The 21484-nt window shown below is 44.4% G+C and overlaps 1 protein-coding gene across 37 annotated transcripts in view; it reads right to left on the bottom strand.

The window, feature by feature from the left end:
- The window catches only part of LPP (LIM domain containing preferred translocation partner in lipoma), a 397232-nt gene that overhangs the window by 158697 nt on the left and 217051 nt on the right, over positions 1 to 21484 (bottom strand). For all 37 annotated transcript variants that reach the window (XM_065073609.1, XM_065073577.1, XM_065073576.1 and 34 more), the window contains one exon: positions 9020 to 9142. In XM_065073609.1, coding sequence (XP_064929681.1) covers positions 9020 to 9142 — 123 coding nt within the window. The remainder of the gene's footprint in view (positions 1 to 9019; positions 9143 to 21484) is intronic.

Here is a 21484-nt window from a genome sequence, read left to right as displayed (position 1 = left end):
GTCAGCCAAACAATCTGTGTTTCAGGTCAGAGATCCTGCTTACAGTGCTGTCTGGAAGAGCAAAAGTTCAGGTTGCCTGCAAGACATGCAGCAGGCTTGGAGCTCGCTGTGCCTGTGGACAGACAGCATGACACTGCAGCTCCCCAAGAGACACCGGTCTGGGTTCCTCCTCCCCAGCCGCTGACTTTTACATACACATACACCGCTCTTAAACCCACTTAAAAACAGCCACTGGATTCAAATGGTAACGTGGGGAGGAACAAACTGCCGGACACCAATGGGTGCTGTATGGAAAGAATCAATCAACTACACTTTCATTTCAAAATGTGACGTCTGTTCCCTTGAAGGGCATCGTGCAGGACAGTGGCTGCCGTGTAGGTGCCACTGGGCTAAGTTCAACTTCATACACTTCCTCCCAGTTGTGTGCAGGTGGGGAGAACAACTTCCCACTTCTAAAGTGCTGATGAGATCAGAGAGTGATGATATGGGTCCAGGACACCATGACTTTCTAGACCTGGGGGTTTGAATTTTCCACTGTTTGCTTGCAAAACAGCACATTGAGAAGTCTGTTGCCTGTAGATCACGAAACTGCAGCTGAGTATCAAGCAACACCCTCCTACAGAAGAAACAAGGATTTTTATTGTCCCTGCCTGGTTCACAGACTCCTGGACAGAGGTGGATGCATTTCCTCACACCTCAGATCCCTACAAAACCTCTTGATGGGGAAAGTTCCTACGTACTCTCTGTACATCCATTTGTAAGTACTACAAGAGGAAGATAAATCTGTGACAGGGTGGCGAGGTGTCCGTGGTCCAGCCTCTCACACTCCGGTGACCCATGCACCAACCAAATCATCTAATCTCCCTGTGCCTTGGTTCTTCCTCACCTGTGAAACAGCAAGCATATTTCTTTATTTCACAGGGCCGCTGTTGTGCTGGTAAATCTAATGTCGTTGAAGCACTCGGATGCATCAGCCCATGCAAGGATGCAAGCAGAGCCTGCACCCCAACGAAATGCAGGTCTCTGCCCCAGAGGCGGCTGCTCTTTGCTGGCTGGACACACGGACAGCTTGTGAAGCGCGCCGGGACCCTTTGAGATGAGTGCCAAACCACGGCGAGTGCCAAAAACCCAGGATGCGGAAATTATGACAAACTTCCCGAGATAATGGTATACAGCAGCTTGGTCCCGTTGCAGGGAAAAAGAAAACAAAACATAACAATAGGTAGAAGTCCTTGAACAGCTTTGGAGAGAAAGACCCCTGCTCCCAACCACTCACAACAAAATAATCACAAATGCAGAATGGAAAAAAAGAACAAATTATGAGGTACTATTTGCTTTTTATCACTGTTCCCAAAGTAAATGTTTATCTTCATCCACACACAAATTGGAGACGCCTGCACAGACTTTAAAGTCCAATATATCCAACACTAGTTGCCATCTAAAGCTGTAGCCAAGCACGTAGGCAGAAAAACCCAAATGGATGCAAAAAAGAGAAAGAGGAAAGGGAGAAGTAAACCTTTCTGAGATTTATGTGAACTTGATTATACATCAGAAAAAAGAAACAGCAGGAGTAGTGCTGCTTTATTTTCACTCTGATGATAGCACAAGAGGAAGAAATAATACCCTGCAAAGGTCACTCTTATCCTGTTCATCTGTGACAAGCTGATAATCTGGGATCCCAGAAAACTTTCTTTAAAAATCTTCACGGACATGCTCTTATCAAAAGGATTAAGGTTTAATACATACCAGCAGATGCAAGCGATTCGAGCATCTGCTAATCAGCGCAGTGTCAGTTGGCTGCGTGCGTCGGCTGGAGCTGATGAGCACAGGAAGGTTTCCCCTTCTTGTAGAGAAAGGCCAAATCCAAACATATACGAAATCATCTTTGGCTACACCTCTCAACTCACACACACGTGGCTGAACACCCCTGCTCTGTGCATGCTCCTCTGCCTGCAGGAGTGTTGGGGACAGTGTGACAGATGTGCCCTGCTCACAGCCAGCACATCTGCCTGGTGCTCCTAGAAAGCTTCAACCTTGGGACTATCTCAAATACAACCCACACGGGGTGAGAATGTCACTGTGCCTCTGGAAAGCAGAACTACGGGAGGGGAGTTTTCTGGACACAGAGGCTTTGCTTCTCACGTGCTGGGAGGAACTCACTGAAATTGCTCCAGATGGGGCGCTTCCTTTTCTACTTTAAGTCATCCACCCAAATTTTCCAAACAGCACTGCAGCCAGAAACGGGAGCACAGCTCTCAAAGGTGCCCCCGTCCTTAAAACAGCCCATGCAACTCCTGATGTCCATAACTACAGCAGAAGTGTCGCAGTCCACTATGAGGAGCTCTCACCTGCAGCCCTGTTGTGAGCCTGTGTGAACCTTCTGGTCCTGCTACAACTGTCAGAGCTCACCAGCTCAGCACCAGCTTGGGGACACGTCTGTGAGGCACTGTCATCCCTCTGTGAGACACTGTCATCCCTCTGTGTCCACCCGAGCTGTCCAAGTCAGCATGGAAATGGTGGCAACCCACAGCTTTCATGAAAAGCATTGTGTAGCACACATAGCTCTGGAGAAGCTGTATAGTCCTACTAAATGGCCATCAACATTTTAGGGTGGACAGGGGACACTTCTCAATTTCAGCAGATGGGCTTATTCTCAATGAGCCTTTCTATCCCACAACCAGACAGATTAAAAAGCCCACAAAAACCAAACTGCAAAGACCTCGAGTGAACAGAGAGCCCCTTGGCACTGGGAAAGCACTGCCCAGGTACCACCCCATGCTGCTGGACTCAGAAGCCTTTCTGGCACAGCTATGCAGGTGCCGACAAATTAGATGTGCTCTTAGATGTGCTCAGACCAGCAGAAGAAGGCCTGGGCACCTTTATTTACCCCAAATATCATACCTGAAGACAGCAGAAGCTCAGCCATTGATGTCAGCCCAAACCACACTGAAAAAAAAAAAACCAGCACCATTCTGAACATCTGAAATGGCTGAATCCCACTGAGTCCCATAATTCAGGAACTACAAACTCAGTGTGTCTTATAAACGCTACAGGAGGGGGAATTAATTCTGAATCCAGCAAATTAATCTCAATCTGCTTCTACCTCCAAGTTTTCTTTCTTAAAAGAAAGAAAAACATTCCTGACAACAACTGGGATGCTAGCAAATACTCCACAGACTGCACTTGCAAAATCCTTTTGGTTTGTACCACCCTAAGAAGCCAGGCTCGGGCAAATCACAGGAACAAGGAAAGCAGACTCTGAGCCTGGACTAGCAAATTGGCACAAACTATTTTGAATTCAGATTCGGTGATCTGTTTTTCCCAGAGCCTGTATGTCAATCCCACAGTCCCAAACCCAAGAATAATCATTGTGCATCGCTCTTTGCCAAGTAGGAGGTTTGTTCATGGTTGGAGACACAGCTCCATGTAAACAAAGATAAAACACCCAAGCTCTGAGCTGTGCATTCCTGGTGCATTCCTGATGCAGCTATAAGTGCGGCACTAAAATTAGAAATGCACATGGAAGAGCGCTCCTAGGAGTCTTCAGCACTCCCTGGTTTGTGGTTTGCCACCCTACAGCTGAAACTGTTTAATCCTGTCCCATCACTCTGCAGGAAAATATGTCCATTCCCTTTTCACTGCTTTTGTTATTCCCAACCAGTTGTCAAAAGGAATGATGGAATAACAACCAACACTGTCAAACATTTAAATCCCTTTTAAATTCCAATCATCAGAAGACATTATTTCCCAGTATGTTTGGAACTTAATGAAAATGTATCACTGCTTTTTTAATTGAATTTTCTTTACTTTTTTATTGTTCTGCAGCTCACATGGAGAATGAACTTCTTTTTCTTCAAAATATTACTCAGGCTGACAGTGTTGGATAGATATTTAGCACTAGGGGCTAGAGGCAGGGACACAGGCATGAATCCTCAGCCACCTCGCCTAACTCTGCCTTCACTTTCCCCATCTGTTAGATGAAAAGTAATTTTTTTCCCTCTCTTTCATTATTTGTACAACCACATCACCTAAAGGCCTTCAACCGAGACCAAGGTTTCATTTTGCTAGATGCCATGCACTTGGGTAGGAAAAGGCAAATCACACTGAAGAGGTTGCCAAGCTACAAAGACAGAAGAGATTTTGAGGGGAAGCAGAGTAGAAATGCTGCGTTCAAGGTCCTTTAGCACAGTGGTAGTAGCTGGAAATGAAACAGGTCTCCAGAGTGCCAGCCCAGTCTCCTCTGGATCAAGCTGCCTGTGAGAGCTGTACACAAATAGATTTGATCTTGACCATCAAAGCACGCTTTTTTGCTGCTTCAATACTCCATAAATTTGGGCCATTCAGTATTTGCTTTTCAAAAAAAAGACTAATTACCTAATTGGACCAGGGACATCTTACTACCTGGTACACCTCCCACGCAGTCCTATTTTACCGAGTAGACAATCTGCTGGAAATTTGGGATAAAACTCAGGAGTTTCAGAAGGTAGGTGTCCAATTCCAGACAAAGTAATCAGCATTCAATACATAATTCACAGCAGGGACAAAAAATTCTGAGCTTTCGTATGCTGCTATTTCCAGTATTTCATTTTCACAGTCTCTGCTGGAAGTCCTCTCTCCAGAGTCACAAAGTTTTCTTGTTTTTTTAAAAAATGCAAACATTTATTTTATGGGCTGAAATTTGGCCTGTTTTGGTTTTATTTTTATTTTTTTGGTTGTTTATTTGGTTTTGGGTTTTTTTTTGTGTGTTTTGTTGTTGTTGTTGTTTGTTTTGTGGTTTTGTTTTTTTTTGGTTAAGGCCTTCCTGCACTCATCTCTTAAGCAAGGATGTAAGCAGAACTGGCAAAAATTGGGGAAAACACCCTTTAACAGAGGAGCCAGATGACCACAGCATTCACCAGGCCCCCTAGTTGGGGTTCACTCAATTTAGGAACAACCCTTGCTCCCACCCATGGAAGTTAAGCACATAAATACCTTGTCTATACAACCTCCTTTCACTAATAAAAGGCATAGTGGGTTCTCCGCTTCTGAACTTTCCAATGGGTTACTGCAATTTAGAAGGTGTGATATGCAAACAGAAACCACGTTGCCACTACACAAGAGGAGCTCTGTAGTTCTAGTTTTAGCATTTCTAAACTTTACCAAACAGGATGAAAATATTAATTATTTTTTTTCATAATGCATCTACACTTATTCAAACAATACCTAAGGCAAGGCCATCTACTAACATGCCACTGCAATCATGGTAATTTTGAGATCGTGTTGGTCTCCTCCTCCATTTCAATTCACTGCACACAAGATTGGAACTGGCCATGCTGGTGAAGGTCACACAGAGATCTCCCAGGTTCAGGTGATGTTTGGTCCTTTCTAAAACTCCAGCTCCAGCTGAATTTTTGAAATATTGTCTGTCCTACACCACTCCACATGACAGAAAGCATCCTTAGACACTGCCATGTTGCAGGTAAAGATGATCTAGTCTTGTAATATTCTGTTCTTTTTGATATGTGCAATTTTGTGGGAAAAAAAAAAAAACAAAAAAACAAAAAAAAAAACCCAACAAATGCCATTTTAATCACTTTTGACTGCTTCTGTGACTCAGAGATACTTTCACTTGCAAGTCATGGGATCAGCCTGGGGCGGAGGTGATGGTGATCAAAAGCTGCCTCTCATCCACATGTTGCTGATGGCCAATATGAAGTAAACTATCAATGCCTAGAAAACCTCTGCTGCAGGGGACTCTCAACAATGGCCTCAAGACACAGACAAGAACTAACCAGAAACAAAGTCTGAGATAATCTTTCACTTTGAGGTTCTGCAAAATGGGGGTTGACTCGCAGTGGTGTAGCAGACTCACAGAAGGAGCTCATCCCACCAAACCTGCATGGTGGGATCTGCTCTGTAAAAGATCTATGCTGCAAAAACACTTTTCAAATTCATCACTTCAGAGAAGAGGGCAGCACAGCTCAGCAGGACAACAACATCCTACCACCTCTGCCCAAGGCATGGGAAGGAGCCGGCAGGACGTGGGTGATTCCTCTACCTCCACTTTCCAGCTCAGCTGCCTTGAAATGGGCAGGACCACCGTGTACAAGGAGGTTGCTGCTGATCGCAGGTGTCAAAACTCTCTCCCTGCCCTCTATTTAATGATGGTCATTTTTAGCTCATGGCAATGTCCTCGTCACCTGCCTGGCACACAAAAAACGTGACCAGAGTGATGCTCAGGCAAGCAACACCAGGCTGGTGGAGAGATCCATACTCATCCATGTCCTCAACAGCACGTCTGCTGGCCAAGGGAATTTGTCTGGGGTTGACATTGACCCACCCATTCTGAGAAGTACTACGGACATTCCAAACCTACTGGGGAAGGTACAAATCCCTCCCAGTGCGGTGTGTCTCACTGCAATGCTGAACTTGCACCAAGGACTGAAAGAGCTTCCCTCTGTGTGAATTTATGCCAACAGGTAGGGTATGTTAGATAAACTGCTTGTGATTATCCTGCTATCACTCCTTCTCCAGTGAGAGAGGACTATGCTACAGTTTAGTTTATGTTGCTTTAAAACTTTCTTGAAGATAAAATAAAAAAGAAGCCTAACAATAAAATTTCTCTTATTCCAGAACAGAGGTATCCCCAAGGGCAAGGTATACCTATAAAATTATTATAATGCTTTAACTGCAAAAGCACAACTGGAAATGTCTTATCTGAAAACAAGTCCTAACTCTATTTTCCTATCTGCAGCCATTATCCTGATAAATTTGGGAAGGTCAGCTAAGGTGTAATCCAATAAACGTGCTGATGTTCTGAGTAAGTACCTCACAATTTGCAGTCTAATCTATTATCCTACTATAAGACCATCAAGTGACTCACTAGTTTCAATACTTAGTACAGATCAAACAAAGGAAAATATCAAAGCCTTATATTCTAGTTCCATCTTTTCAATGACTTGTTTGAGTATTCTTTAATTACAACAGATGATACATTCAGCTCTGTCATTTTCTTTTTCTAACAGCTATAGTTGGAAGTTGCTGTAGCTGTACTTTCTGTGGGACATCATTACATTAACCAATAAATCCTGAAAAGTCTGATAAACTGAACAAAGAAAGTTGGGATTTGGCCCCAGAGACTAAATTCAGCTGCTTCTGCTCCCCGGATTTCACACAATAACTGTAACACACCAGGGAGCAGCAGCATCCCATCACTCCTGGTACGGAGGACAAGTCTTCAGAGCCCCCACCTGAGCTGTGGGCAAAAAGCTGCAGGAACAAGCGTGTGCACTGACCAGCACATTTCATCTTGAAGGCTGATGAACTTAAGAAGTCAGATCAAGTCCAAAACTTGGGCTATGCCTTTTCCAATACTCCAGAAACTCAAATACACCTGCAGAACTTTGCATTTGACTGCTACAATTTATTCATTTGTTAGTACTATAGGAACAAAATAAAAGTGAAAAACCAATCTGTTCACAAACACCAGGTCCCAAAGCATGTCTCTATGAAGGTGCTGGAGCTGACTACAGTCATTGCCAAGGAAAAAGGTGAGCATGAATCTCTTCCAGTTAATTCTTGCAGTCTTTTGACACTATAAAATGTTTCCCAGTAACAATGTGCATTCGTGTATGTTTGGCCTACGCAAACAAAATGAACACGGGTTATTTGACACAGTACCTGAGTACTATCACTGTTAGAACACGTCTCTTTTATCACAACAACAAAAACCCCACCGGGAAAGGGACTTAGTTGTATCTGGTTTACATTGTTGCTGGTTTTGACTGACCTAAATCAGACTGTTGTTCAAGGACAAGTCTGTAAGTTCACGCAATAACTCTATACATGATGCCAGAATGAAAGAGTTTATCAGGAGTTCCCTGCAGAAGAGATGGAAACCACACAAGCCACCATGCCAGAGCCTCTGCATGCAGATGGATGCTTTCAAAAGTGCACAAATCTCATTTAACTCTGCTTTTGCTAAGTTCAGATACTTAAACAAAAGCAGATCTAAATGAACTCTGATCGCTACTTTAGTTCTGCTCCAAAGGTACTAGTTCTCAATTACTTAAAAAAATACAACAATGAAAAGAACCAAAAAAAGCAACAAACTAAAGAAATGGCCTATATGGATAATGGACGTGCACTGCATCAGTCAACTTTCACTTAGGTTCTTTTGACTTTAGCAGTTTTATTTAGGACTGACATTGGTAAGACAAATGTGACTTATACATACAGCTGCATACATGCATAAGAAATGAGACCGGTCATGAGATTAGGAAGTGAAGACGTTGCACGACTGGGCAGAAGCACATCTGGGATGATTTTAGAGACCTCAAGAACCGCCCTTTTTAAAGTGCCAGTAGGGTGTCACCACTTCCTCTGATAAATAGATGACATCTTACCAGAACTCAAACAGCCCAACTCAAGCACTACCTAGATGAGTGACAAAAACTAGCTGAGCTGCTGTCACCCCTGCAGTCCTTGTCTAGACACAGCAGAGTAAGTGCGAATTCCAGTCTGCCTTGCTGGGCTACAGCCACCCTGACAGCTGAGCTATGATCCAAGACGCTTCGTCGCCACTGATTAGGCGACAAAAACAAAAGAAAACAACTTGAGACACGGATATCTGGATCCTTCTGGCAGCGTGACACATAAAAGTTAACAAAACAGAAAAACAACAAGAAAACAACAGAGTAAAAGTACTTGTGAACCGAGCAGGTTTTAATTCACAAGCTATTTTTGGTGGAAAGTTGAGGTGAACGAAATGTCATTTTTTTCCCGAGTGTTTTTCTAGCAACCTCCGTGGCAATCTGACAGTCGGGATCGGAGGCTCTTGGCTCAGAGGTGCGGCAGCTTTTGAGCCACTGCCCCCTCCAGAGCAGCTGCGCCCTTCTCCCCACTGACAGCCACATCTGGATGCTATCAGGGAGAACTGACATGCCTGCTCGCAACAAATACCAAGCAGGCAGCGAATAGACTCCAGCGCTCCATACACTGGCCACTTTCCCACCCTCTGTTTATGCCGTGTGCCACTAACCTGTTGAGTCCGAGGTTTGTACGGAGAGCTGCTCTCTAGGTCAGCCAGGATGCTGGTCAGAGAGTCGATTTCTGCATCTAAGCTGGACCGCCTCTCCTCAAGCGTCTTGCCACCAGGGTTCACCTTAAAGAAGAAAGAAGAGTTCCAGTTACACAAACCACTTGTCCTGGTGTGTGGTTTCTTACCGTCCTCACAGAGCTGAGACCGTGTCCAGCAATAACACTCGGGTCTCAGCACAGCTTGACTACTACCACAATAAAAATACTTAAGAGTTACCTAACAACTCACCTAATTTCCACTGTAAAGCCTGTTCAGACCATTCCACCACCTCCCCACCAATGATCCTGCTCTGTTTGCCTTCACTCTCACCAAGTTACTTCAATTTTCCAAGCCAAAAATTCGCCTGTTCCTTTGGCTCACTGGCTCTTCCAGATAGTTGTTATTTAAATTTCATTTCAGGAGTATTCTATCATTACCGGTTCTACAGAACTCCCCAGTCATCAATCCAACACATAAACGGCAAGTTGGTCAGAGAGAGACAGACTACGCAAAGCAAGCTGGCTCTGATCTGCCAAGCTTATACGTGCTAAGGCATTCATTAGTTCCTAATGATTATTAAATCTTATTGGATTACAACAAACTTGGCTTGACTAACAAGAAACTGGAAGCACCAAGGTGCTTTATGCAAAAACACATCATTTAAAAAGGCTGAGAATCACGTTAGAAACTATGTACAAACTCAGTTCTGTTTGCATATTTTTATTATAGACCCAGTCAAAGTTTTTTCCATCCAACCTATTGTCCAAAAAAAAAAGAAACAGAAATATTTTTTTCAGAGGAATTAGCTGAGATCATTACTGCTGGCTAGCTGTAGGCACCTGGATTTTTAAATCTGTGCAAGTACAATTTCCTTTCCACTATTAGTGCACTTCATGGCTCTTGTTTGGTTTTTCTCCATCCTCCATTCATTGGCCTATAATAACTACAGGGCAGCCACAGGCTTCCCAGACACAAAAACTGTGATTGCTCCACTGCAGAGAATTTCTAAGCTAATCTGCCAAAATCCAGCCTGGAAAGGGGGGGAGATACAAAGGGCACCCAAGGCCCAAACATTTGGGGTGATAAGTCAATGGCAGATCAAGGAACAAAACCAGAGCCTGTGCACGCTCTGTTTGGTACCCTGGCCCTGGAGAGGAGGGATGGTGGCGGATCAGAAGATGGGCCGATTTCCTTTCTGCTTCTTAGCATTTCTGGGCCATATTATTCCCAGGTTCTCATTCCCCAGAACAATTACGCAATAGCTGACTAGCAAATGCTGCAGAACAAGCTGTAAGGTTGTAAAAGTTAAATGTCCTTAGGAAACCTAGGAAAATAAAACAGCCTAGAAACATCTCTATTGATTCTGGGCTCTGTAAAAGATTTATTTATTCAATTAAAACATAATCAACATAGATTAAGAGGCAAATTCTACAGACCCTGGGCACAATTCAGTACAACAGTGCCAACAAAAAATGCTACCATGTATGTGAGGGCCTATTGGGACAGGACTGGACTTTGAGTACATTTAATAGGGTAATCCTCACAAAGAAAGGTTTCCGCCTGTGCTCTGTTCCACATCTCCACAAATCTTGCATTTTTCTCCCCACGGTGCTCCAGATTCAACCAAGGGATCTGCTGCATGTGGAAACAGGAAAAGAATTTGCAATACAGACTTTAGCAAGAGAGGGTTAAGTTACTTCTCTTCTCATGCTCTCCGTCATGACATTGCTATAAAAGTTTTACGATATTGCTCTGGAACAAAACCCAAGCGCCAGGTCCCAAGGCACAACAGGTTCGCACAGACACGGCTCTGCTCCGAGGAACCCAGACTGGTTAAGCTCGCAACCTCGCACATACAAACGCCGGAACCAGAAAGAACTGCTAATTCTATTTCTGTCTGGATTTATGGCATTGTTGCAGACATGTCGCTTGCGCGCCCTCCCTTTCAGCCAGCAGAATATGGAAAAACGGGTTTAAAAAGAAAAAGGATGCTATCTTTGGCCCAGCCAACGTGAGTTCGACAAAAAGCAAACATAAGCCAACCAAGTCCAACAAATTACTCATGCCAGAGACTATCCACTCACGTGAACTTCTGCAACGCCTACACTCCTATCCCCTGGCTCAGTCGCCGCTGCGAGGCAAAAGAGAGAAAACCAGCAGGGAGCTTCACTGCTTGGCCTGTTCGTTCGCCTCTGAATTCCTGGTGTGCAGTTCAGAGCAGCTGTGATGGTAATCCACTCCTGAGCCCCGTCAACCCACTGCCTTTAATTTTGCTAATCCTACTACCCAACACCAGCCAGCGCCACAGGTCCCCTTGCACCACCCCGAGGGACGTTCATCACAGAACATGCAGTGAACATACAGGGGCTCCAAGTTTGCCTCACTGTGCTAAAAAAGACATAAGACTGTTCACCGAGCTAGAAGACATGAAAAGCACAATGATTTCCCTAGATGCTACCTTTTCTTACAACCTAGATTGCCTACTTGTATCACATTTTGAAGGTTACAGCAGAGAAACAAGAATACTTCTCATTTGTCCAAGCCAGCTCCTTGCAACAGGCTCAAAGAGAAGAATCTGTCTCCCAGATGTCCTTCCTAGCTCCTGCTCCAAATTCCTTTCCCTACCCAGACCCAGCCACCTCTCTTATTCTCTGTTTTCCCCTCTCTCCATACCATGTTTGCTGTCGGGTTGGCATCTGAGCCTCTCCAAGAAATCACATTGAAGTTTGATGGTGTTGCTCTGTCAGGGAAAGACGGAGAGTGGCTTTGCAGTAGCAACCAGCTGACTTATGTGGACAGTAGGTTAGATGTAACTCAAGTCCCAGTGTATATTTTCTACCAACACAAGGCAAAGGCTAAACACCTGAACAATTTAAGAGCATCACGACTTTGCTCACCACAGCGCAATTTTCCAGCATCAAGATCCAACTTCTTCCCATCCACCTTAGCCTTGATCAAGTCTTGTGAGTGTTGTGGCCAGCTCTTCCTCTGAGCTGCACCCTAGGAATGTTAGCTGCTGATACTGGGGAATACAATGCTGTTATATATGTACAGACACGTCCGAGACAGCAGAGCTACAGCCAGATACACAACCTTCCACGTAGCATCAGCTCACTCTGCACACTGTTATTACCACACGTCACTGATAACTTCATAACTCGCAAGTGGAAGAATGGAGATGAACATCATGTTTATTTTAACATGTTTAACATGTTTATTTTATCATGTTTATTTTAACAGGCTGTGGGATCCCAGTGCCTTCTGCTCCTGGTTTTACTGGGAGCCTGAGGTGCCTGGGGAACAATCCTTGGGGTGCAACAGGTCAACACTGTTTGCATTTACACATCCGAGAACAGGGAAAAGCAGGGAGCAGAAAAGCGCTTTGCAGCAAATGTAGTCATGGAAAGGAAAGACTAAAATAACAATAGAAGCAAGGAAGAAGGGAATTTAGGCAAATCTGGGGCTGTGAGCAGGTACATAAGGGCTTTTGCCCTGAAAGACTTTATCGTCTTTTCCTCCAGCAAATACAACTGAGCCACAGATGAGGTGGTGGAGCTGAAAAATTCAGTGACCGCTGCCTGCTTCCTCCAGCAGCCGCCCGACACATTGTAGGCTGTCAAAATCCTCCGGTAGGTACTGATGTGGTAGGAAGAGCAAATGAAACAGCTCTCCAAACAAGGAGTTAGCATCTCTTTCTACTCTGTGGCCTCGGGCACTCAGCTTAGTCAGAGCTGCAGAGAGAGAAAGAATTATGCTGCTCTTATTTCCTATTTTAGCTGGGGGCAGGCAGGGGAGAGGAGGGAAAGATGTTTGATTTTGATGTCATCCACTATACATACAAGAAGAGACTGTGAGAAATGCTAACCAGGAGAAAAAAAAAGAAGTGATTTAGTCTTGATATACTTCAGGATGGGGTTTGTGTTTAATTTTTTTTCCCCCTTTCTTTGCACTTTGTTCAGCAACATCACTGCCAGAGGCAAGATCCTTTTCAGACACACACCCTTGCTACCCCTTCTCTTTCACTGTAGAATTGCTCAGTCTTTCCAAGGTCACAAAAGCCATCTAAAACCCAAGAAGACTGCAGTGGAAAAGAGATGCATCCTCAAGGCCACTTATCGGGAAAATGAGGCACCCTGAAGATGAGCTGCTGTGTCTATTCTCCCCTGAGCCTAAAGACAAGTACGAACATTTTTCTTTCAAATTCTCTAATGTAAATTAAAGCAGTTCCAAGAGGTGATCCCACCAAGCATGCACATGGAGACAAGAGACCACTGAAGCATTGGGGACGAGGAGGGACTAAGATGCTTGATTGATGCCTAATTGCCATTCCAGGCACCAAGGAGGGGCTGGAAAAGTAGTCGTGCCCTTTAAAAACAGAAAGATTGAGTCTTCTGAAACAAATCCGAAATGATGGAAGATTTCAGCAGATGTGACCGCAGTGATTTCACCAGACGTGATTGTATCAAGGATCTAATAGAAAAGAACTTCCCTGCTGTTCCATCAGGCTGAAGCCAGGCCTGAAATACCCTTTTCAGTCTTTTGATGACATCAAGGATAAAAGCCAAAGGAAAGTTAGGTTTTGATTTATTTTTTCCCCTGCTCTTTTATTTTTTTTCAGGCACAGAATAGTTTTACCTGGTTTGTATTGCTGGATATTAGCAGAACCAAAGGAAAACACTTCAAAAGTTTAAAGTGTACCGTTCAAAAGTGTCGTTTGGTGTCTCTCAGATGCTGGTGTCATTTAACTGAGCAACAATTCATGTCACTTTTGAAGATCTCCCTGTAAGGAGGCAGGTGGCCCTGCCTGGAACAAGAGTTAAATGGGGTGGGGTGCAATCATCCACTAAACAGCAGCCTACCTAAAAAGCACTAATAAATGTGCCAGATATCTCCCCTTGGCAAAATTCACACAAGCAGCTATGCCACAACAAACTGCAGGAGACACTGCAGGGTAAAGGGGGCTCCAAGCTCAGCTCAGAACTACAGCATGGGTCTGGGGTACAGACAGTCCCACATTCAATTTCTTCACCCATTTAAAATGTAAATAGCACTAAGTATCCTGAGGATTAACTGATCTTATCTCTGAAGCAGCAAGGTGTAAAGAACTGCGTGGGTTTACAGCTGGGGCAAATGAACAAGCAGATGAAGAAAAGTTATTTGCTAAGCACTGTTAGGAGACAGACAGGAAAAATCTTGCGAAACTTTAACAACCAATCTATAAACTCACTGCGGTGTAGGAAGCTTACAAAAAGGACAAATAGTAAAAATTAAAGAAAAAAAAAAAGCAGAATGAAGATAACAGAAGAAGAAAGCATGAAACTAGAAGTCACCAATTTCAAAACAAAGAAAAGGAGGTAGGTGTTTCGTCACACAACATACTACTAAACTGCAGAGCTACTTTGCTGCAAGACACTGTGGTTGCTGTGAGTTTACATGGTGTTCAAAAGCAGCTGGAGAGACACACTGAAGAAAACTCCAACAAGATACTTTGAAAATAAATTAAAAATTCCTCTGTGCTTCCTTTTTTACATTTTTCTCTGGACATTTGCTATTGACCATTGCTGATCTGATCTCGCTCTCTTCAGACATTTTCATGAAGCCTCCACTTGTGCTTTATATCCACCAGCTGACACCAACCAGGAGTCACTACTTCTGCTTAGGTACAGGTCAGTCTCTATGGGTTAATAACTGACCATCACCTTAGCACGAGGGCTTGAACCGACATCTGGAAACATGCTTCTTCCCTCCTCGTAGCCGGGACAACAGAAAACACGGGCAATTGCGTTCAGCCTCCTGGGACACGTATATGAAAGACGGCAAAGACTTTGTTGCAGTTATGAATCTGTATGACAATAAAGGTTGATATTTCCCTAGAGACCAGTGTGACAGGCACTGCTCACATTAAACAGTTAGGAAACATCCCCATCCCAAAGAGATTATTGTCAACTGGATACAGCCCTGGGAAGGGAAAGCAGTTTGAGGGGTGCGAGCGAGGTGCTGCAACTCAGACACAGAGCCAACCTCCTTCCGACCACCAGATGAAGATGCCAATCCACCAGGCCAACCCAGCTCCTCAATGGACATTTCATCCTCTGCATTTGCTGCCTTAGCCCTGACTAAACATGCCAGAAGACAACATACCACTGCCCAAGCCATCCAAACTCCAGCCGCAGTTTCACTGCAGGACAGCCCTGATTTCACATCAGAGGGCTGGATCTGGGCCACCACCATCCTGAGCACTGGCTCGTGGACCAGTGGCCCTTCTTCCATCGCTGTTTATTAATCCATTGCCCTCTGCATGTCCTGAGAGAGGGCCCAATCCCAAAACCAGCACCTTGGCTGTGCTGGGGGGCAGAATGCCATGCATGTGGATGAGCAGCAGTGATGCCCAGGCAGAGCCCAGGACACTCCCTTCCAAACAGCTCCTGCCCCTAACAGCCGAGAGAAGCTTTTGCCACAAACACCCACGGTTTGTCCAGGCTCCTCAAGACCACAGAAGAGGATTTGGCCCTGGATATTGGATGAGTGATGAAGCTGCATTATAGAGGTTTAGCCAACAGGCTCCACGGCCTCAGGCACACTCTGGTGAAGCTCTGGGTCCAAGGCCAGCAGCTGCTAACCCTAGTGACTATGATGGGACATGGACAATAGCCCATGAGGAGATGCACAATACTCCCTGTCTCATCGCCACCCCTGGGGGCGACAGAAGGCAATTATGCAACAGGAGTAAAGAGGATGAAACAAATAAGTCAAAGCACTCAAGAAGATCCACCCAGCAGCCCAGCTGTGTGCTTGTAGGTGCCCCAAAGCTGGAGATGCCAACACAGCCATCCTGTGCTGTCTGGTCCGTTTGGCCCCCATCTGCTCTGGCCCCTGCCCCCCTCATCACACACCAACACCTCTACCTTGGGCATTCAAACCTGCACCCAGCAGGTGGGTTTTGGATTTCTGACCGCTGTGTTTTGCTCATGGAAGGAAGTTCTGGAGATTTCAAGGCTGGCCAAGCAGGACTTTCAAAACTGCTACTGAAAAACAGCAAAATGGCAAATGTCATTCAAGCAACTGGAGGATCTTTGTATTACAGGCCAGCTAGTCCACGGGGATAAGGCACCATGATCCTCAAGCACATGAAAGCAACAGGATGGATTTGATATGAAACAGTTGAGCGGTAAAGAGAGAGGAGGAGTCCCACAAGCTGACATCTGCCAGAGCAGCAGACCCGACGGTCCTCAGAGTTTACTTAACATGTCTGATCAAAAGCTTTGGGAGTCTTGTCTGTGTTAAGTGCTACCAGATGCAAAATCGGCAGCAAGATGAGAAGTGTATTAACAAACTAAGGAGGCACATAAAGTTATTTGAAAACTGAACAGGGAAGATGGGGAGAAGAGGGCGGGGGGGGGGGGAAACCAGTTTATTTTTCCATTAAGGCAATTTAATATTCTCCGGGTGGAGTTAGAATCACTTGTCCTTGGGAATTAAATTGAATTAGTGAGACGTTCCTGTTCATCAGCAGAATATACAATATACAGTGGAATATATCATTATTTTCTTCTTGCCTTTTGCAGGACAGCGCTACCTCTCTGTTCAAGGGGCAAGAACAGCTGGCCATGAAACCTTTTTGACCCAGCATGACTTTCTCTGACTTCAACTAACTTTACAGCAGCAGGGAATAAATCCCCCCCCTTTTTTTTTTTAATTAATGCGATTACATTAGGACTCGTTATTGATAATTATGGTGACTGTTAAAAGTTTCCCCTTTCTATGCCCACCCCCCCGCCAACTTAAAATCTGCTCCAATATCGTCACAAATTACTGTTTAATTAGCCATCGAGCAGAGCTGATGTACCCCGCAGAGTATTGCCGCTTGCAGAAAAACTGAGAACTTAGAGGAGATATCAGATAGTTCATCATCTGCCTCTAAGGGGAACCATAACTGAAGAGTAACCAATTACCCCAATACAGTTGCAAAGTTTAATTGATGTAGAAACCAAATAGCTCATCAAGTGTCTGCTGCAGTAAAGGAAGACGTTCCCACTGACTTGTACGAAAGGATCCCATGGTGATGTCTGACAGCAAAGACCCCCTTCACCTCCACATCCTGGCCAAGTCGTGATCTTCCTCTTTCCTCTGCTGGTGTAAAAGAAGAGGGAAAGGGAGGATGCCTCCAGTGGCACAGGACATGTCTGACAAGCCATGAATTACACCCACCTACACACAGGGTAAGCTGTCACATCCAGCCCCCCAACCGTGGATTTATGTTCCAGAAGGGAAAACCACACCAAACATCAGCTCCTGCCCGGTGCCGCACCATCCTGGAGCAAGGAAAGCACGGAGATGAAGGTGATTTTATTCCTTTTGACACTTCTGGTGATGCTGGTGCTGAAATACCACGTCCAGTTTGGAAGGCAGCTTCTTAAAAACTTGAAACGCCCCAGAAAAGCAGAAACAGTTGACAACGAGACACGTAGGGAGCTCACTTGGCTTCACTTACAAAGAAGATTGAGTAGCTCGATAACAATATCTAAACAGCTCCACAGAATGAAAACGCCAGATACCACAACGCTGTCCAATCTAGCAAAACAGAAAAACACGCTGCAGCCAGGAAGCTGAAGCCAGGGAAATTCTATTTAAAAATAACAGAGACATTCACTTATGCGTAATACTGCAGGTAATTAAATGCTAGAACAAACTTCCAAGATTTCTGCGTCTCTTGATGTCTGTGGATCAAGGCTGGATGCCTTTGGTCTCCCTGGGTGACTGGGTGATGCTACATGATGTGTGATCCATAGAAGGGCACAGCTGAGAATTTAATGGCTCCGCCTGGGCCCCACTTCAGCAGAGGTGGGAAAGCAACAGCACTGCTGTGTTCATAAAGATCTATTGAAATCACTTCGTGTTTGTACCGCTTTAACTGGAAATTAAATTTACATGAACAAACTCTATCCCACACAAGACTGTATATTGTGACAGTTAAGTGAAGAGCTTTTTAAAAGGGACACGTCTCAGGCAATTTTAATCAAAAAAGATAGGTTTTGTTAAAGCTACCAATTTCAGAAAATTAAGGTTGACTAAAACTGTTTTTAAAAACTCCTTTTGGAATTTAATCACACGTTGGAAACTCATACACAGCTGCTTGTGTCACCTGCAAATAGACTGTATAAAACATAAGCATATGCTTAATTTTACACGTGTGCATAAGTTCTATCAACTTTAATGAAGTTTAAGCACAGTCAAGCTTCTCTGAATTGGAGTAAGCATTCCTGAACACGGGCTGTGAAGCTATTAGGAAATCAACACCAAAAAAAATATAAAATAAATAAATTAAAATTGGCCAGTCAGTTTTCACAGCCTGAATATGCTCCAAGTGCAAAAGTTAAATATATAACATACTTCTGAATTTGTTTGCTTGTTTTGCTGTAATAGGAAGGGGTGTGCGCCAAAACGTTTGCAAGGATTCAAGAATCTCCCAGTGAGCCTGGCAAAACGTCAGCAAAATGGATGTATAAAACTACATGAAAGTCAATGGCTTGGGTTTGGCTTCTGCAGAAATGAGTCATGTTAAAAATCTATTATATGTTTCTCAAAGCTGAGAAGAGGAAAATCTGGACTCGTTTAATGCGTTTTTGGGTCGGTTGGTGGCTGCGGTCCACAGGGTAGGCAAACCCCAGCCGGGCAGAACTTGCAGTTCTGATTCATGGAGGAAGGTCCTTGCCTTCAAGAAGTCAGCAATCTCATTTTCCAAACCATTAGGCCCACTTTTAACCTCCCTTCAAGGCTGCCAGATGTGTACCTGGTATTTGATTTGGCTGGACAACAGTGGGTTTTCTTTCTTTCCTAACAACAATCTCCTCATTCGGACACGCTACCTTCTACACGATTCCTAAGCGAGAACATCAGACGAAGAAAAAGGACCAGAATTACACAGAAGACTGAACAACAAATAACCCGCACTGCTCAGAGACCACTGCAAACCCTGCAGAGAGAATTTCCAGTGTGCAAATCCCTCCCAGTTGAGCTTCAAGGTTTATTTTGGTACTGCCCATTAGCAAATAAATGAATGTATCACAGAATCACAGAATGTTAGGGATGTATTTTTATTTTTTTTTTTTTTAAATAAGAATTCATACATCAGAAAATGTGGTGTCCCCAGGACAGATTAGATGCCAAGAAAGTGTCTTTAACTATATTTCTGCTTCTATACAGCCACAGAAGCCAAATGGGGCTTACTTCTGTGCAGAAAGCGTACTCCATATGTAAATGTCTTTAAGATGCTCATTTGACCTCAGCACTGGCCAAACACGGCTCCCAGAGAACAGCACAACCAGCACCCCTGGGAAGCAATGATGCCCAAACCTCTGCACAGACCTCAGCAGAGGCATCTTTTGGGTACATGAGGGGTATCGTACGGCAGAACCAGGGGAATTTGCAGAGCCAGAGAGAGGGGGAGGAAGGGGAGAGTATTTCAGGAGCAAGTGGAATAACAGAGCTGAAGAGGAAGGCTAGACCTGGGACGTGACAAGACACGAGGCTGTTTCCATGGCAAAACAGAGACGCAGAAATGAGGAGATGGAGAGGGAAGGAGCTGTAGCTCTGGACTGCTGAATGAGAGGAGTTTGTACAGCACCTCTGGCTGAACTGTCACTTGCTGGCTTCAGTAACACTTGAAATTGCTACAGCTTTCCCAAACATTTCTATTTTGCTTCTCACATCACTAAAAACAACCCTAAAAAGTCACACAATGTTTTCCAGATGCTCTTCCTTACCTGTTCTTTGTGCATTAAAGCTAATCACAGTCCTGCATTTTCATCAGCAAATCAAAACTGAAAAATTGTGGGGAACAGTCCTGCGAATACAGAGTTTAATGTCAGCAAACATTTACAATCATGCTTGCCCTTCTGCCCTGGAACAAATTCCTCCAGACCTGGCTACAACAACATTTCTTGTTGGTATTTCTACCACTTTTCAGCTTCCTCAGTCACTGTGCTGCACACGCTTCACAGAGGCAACATTTTCTGACAACAAAACCACCCATCATGGCAGTTGAAGCTGTTTATCACCAGCGATGGAAACTAAAAAACAGAGACCGGAACCTGCATTTGAGCCACTTCCATTCTTGGATATTAGATGCTCTCTTAGCTTCTCCATCGTCTCGTTACTGCCTGGCAAAATTTGCATCAAAAGTAGAATGAAGTTTGCCCTACTCTTTGAACTACTCCAGGGTTATAAAATTTAGACAATGGATTCTCCGATCAGTATAGCTTCCTTTTATCTTATCTCTTTTCTTTACCACACAGCATCACAGTACTTAAAGTACCAAAACCAAGGTGGGAATCTGACTCTGTCTCCTCTGTCATGTTCCAGGTTACCACCATGCCCAAGCCGCCTGGAAAGACTTTGACTTTCTAAACCACATCTCCCAACCCCAGCCAGCTTCATAGAAAAGGCGTAATAATTTGTCTGCTGCAATTTTTAGAATTCCTTGTTGCTACTGACAGTCTGTCTTAGTCTCGCTTCTGCATTACAGTTCTCTAATGCAACACAGGCTGCCCAGGATTTGACACAGAGGCAAGTGATCTTGCAAGAGATCTTTCCTAGGACCTGCTAATCCAACAGGAGATTTGAATAGCACTTGGAAACAAGAAGAATGGAAATTTCTTCAGTTCTGATCATGTTATTTCACTCTCTTCCATCACTCAGCTCGTCTGTTTTGATGGGCGAATTCTCACATCTTCATTATCTTTTTATTTTCCCTCTGCTTAAATACTTCTACCTTGGATACAATGATGTTTTTACTTCCTTTTTGTCTGTCACAGGCCAGTACTAGCTCTGACAGGATAAAATTGCCGTCTTTTTCTGCACACTCTCCATGCTTCCCCTATTACTATCCCAATTCATATCTCTATTATCCACAGGTGGATAATCCAGGTAAATATTAACCTTTCCACAGGTGCCGGCACTCAACCTAACCCCAGCACCAGCCTTGTGACAGCGTCCCACAAAGAGATGTACCCACATGAGCCACGAGGTGCCCACCAGGGCTTGTAACCTCAGGCACAGCACCGGGGGAACCACAGCCCGCTGTTTGGGCTCGAGATCGCACACGTGCATAACGCTGCCCTGTGTCTTAACCTGGGACAGTTTTAGCTTGATGACCTCTGAACATCACAATCGGCAACATCTCTGACCTTTCTGTTTGCTAACACAACTTTTTAGATGGCCCCGTACCCTTATTTACATATGATCTGTATTAGGCTTTTGCTTTCTTCTGCTCCCACACCTCATCACCCGCTGTATGACAGATTATCAAAAGCCGCTCTGTTCCATCTCCAAAAGTGTCTCCAAAAAGTCACAACTCTTCTCCCAGAGATGGCACAAGTGTGCACCAGCGCAGGACCTGGCACATTCTGCGTGCTGAATTACTATATT

The sequence above is a fragment of the Columba livia genome, chromosome 9 (assembly GCF_036013475.1).
Source record: "Columba livia isolate bColLiv1 breed racing homer chromosome 9, bColLiv1.pat.W.v2, whole genome shotgun sequence".
Classification (NCBI taxonomy): domain Eukaryota; kingdom Metazoa; phylum Chordata; class Aves; order Columbiformes; family Columbidae; genus Columba; species Columba livia.
Note: the sequence above shows the minus strand (reverse complement) of the source record. Positions and strands in the feature narration are given on the sequence as shown.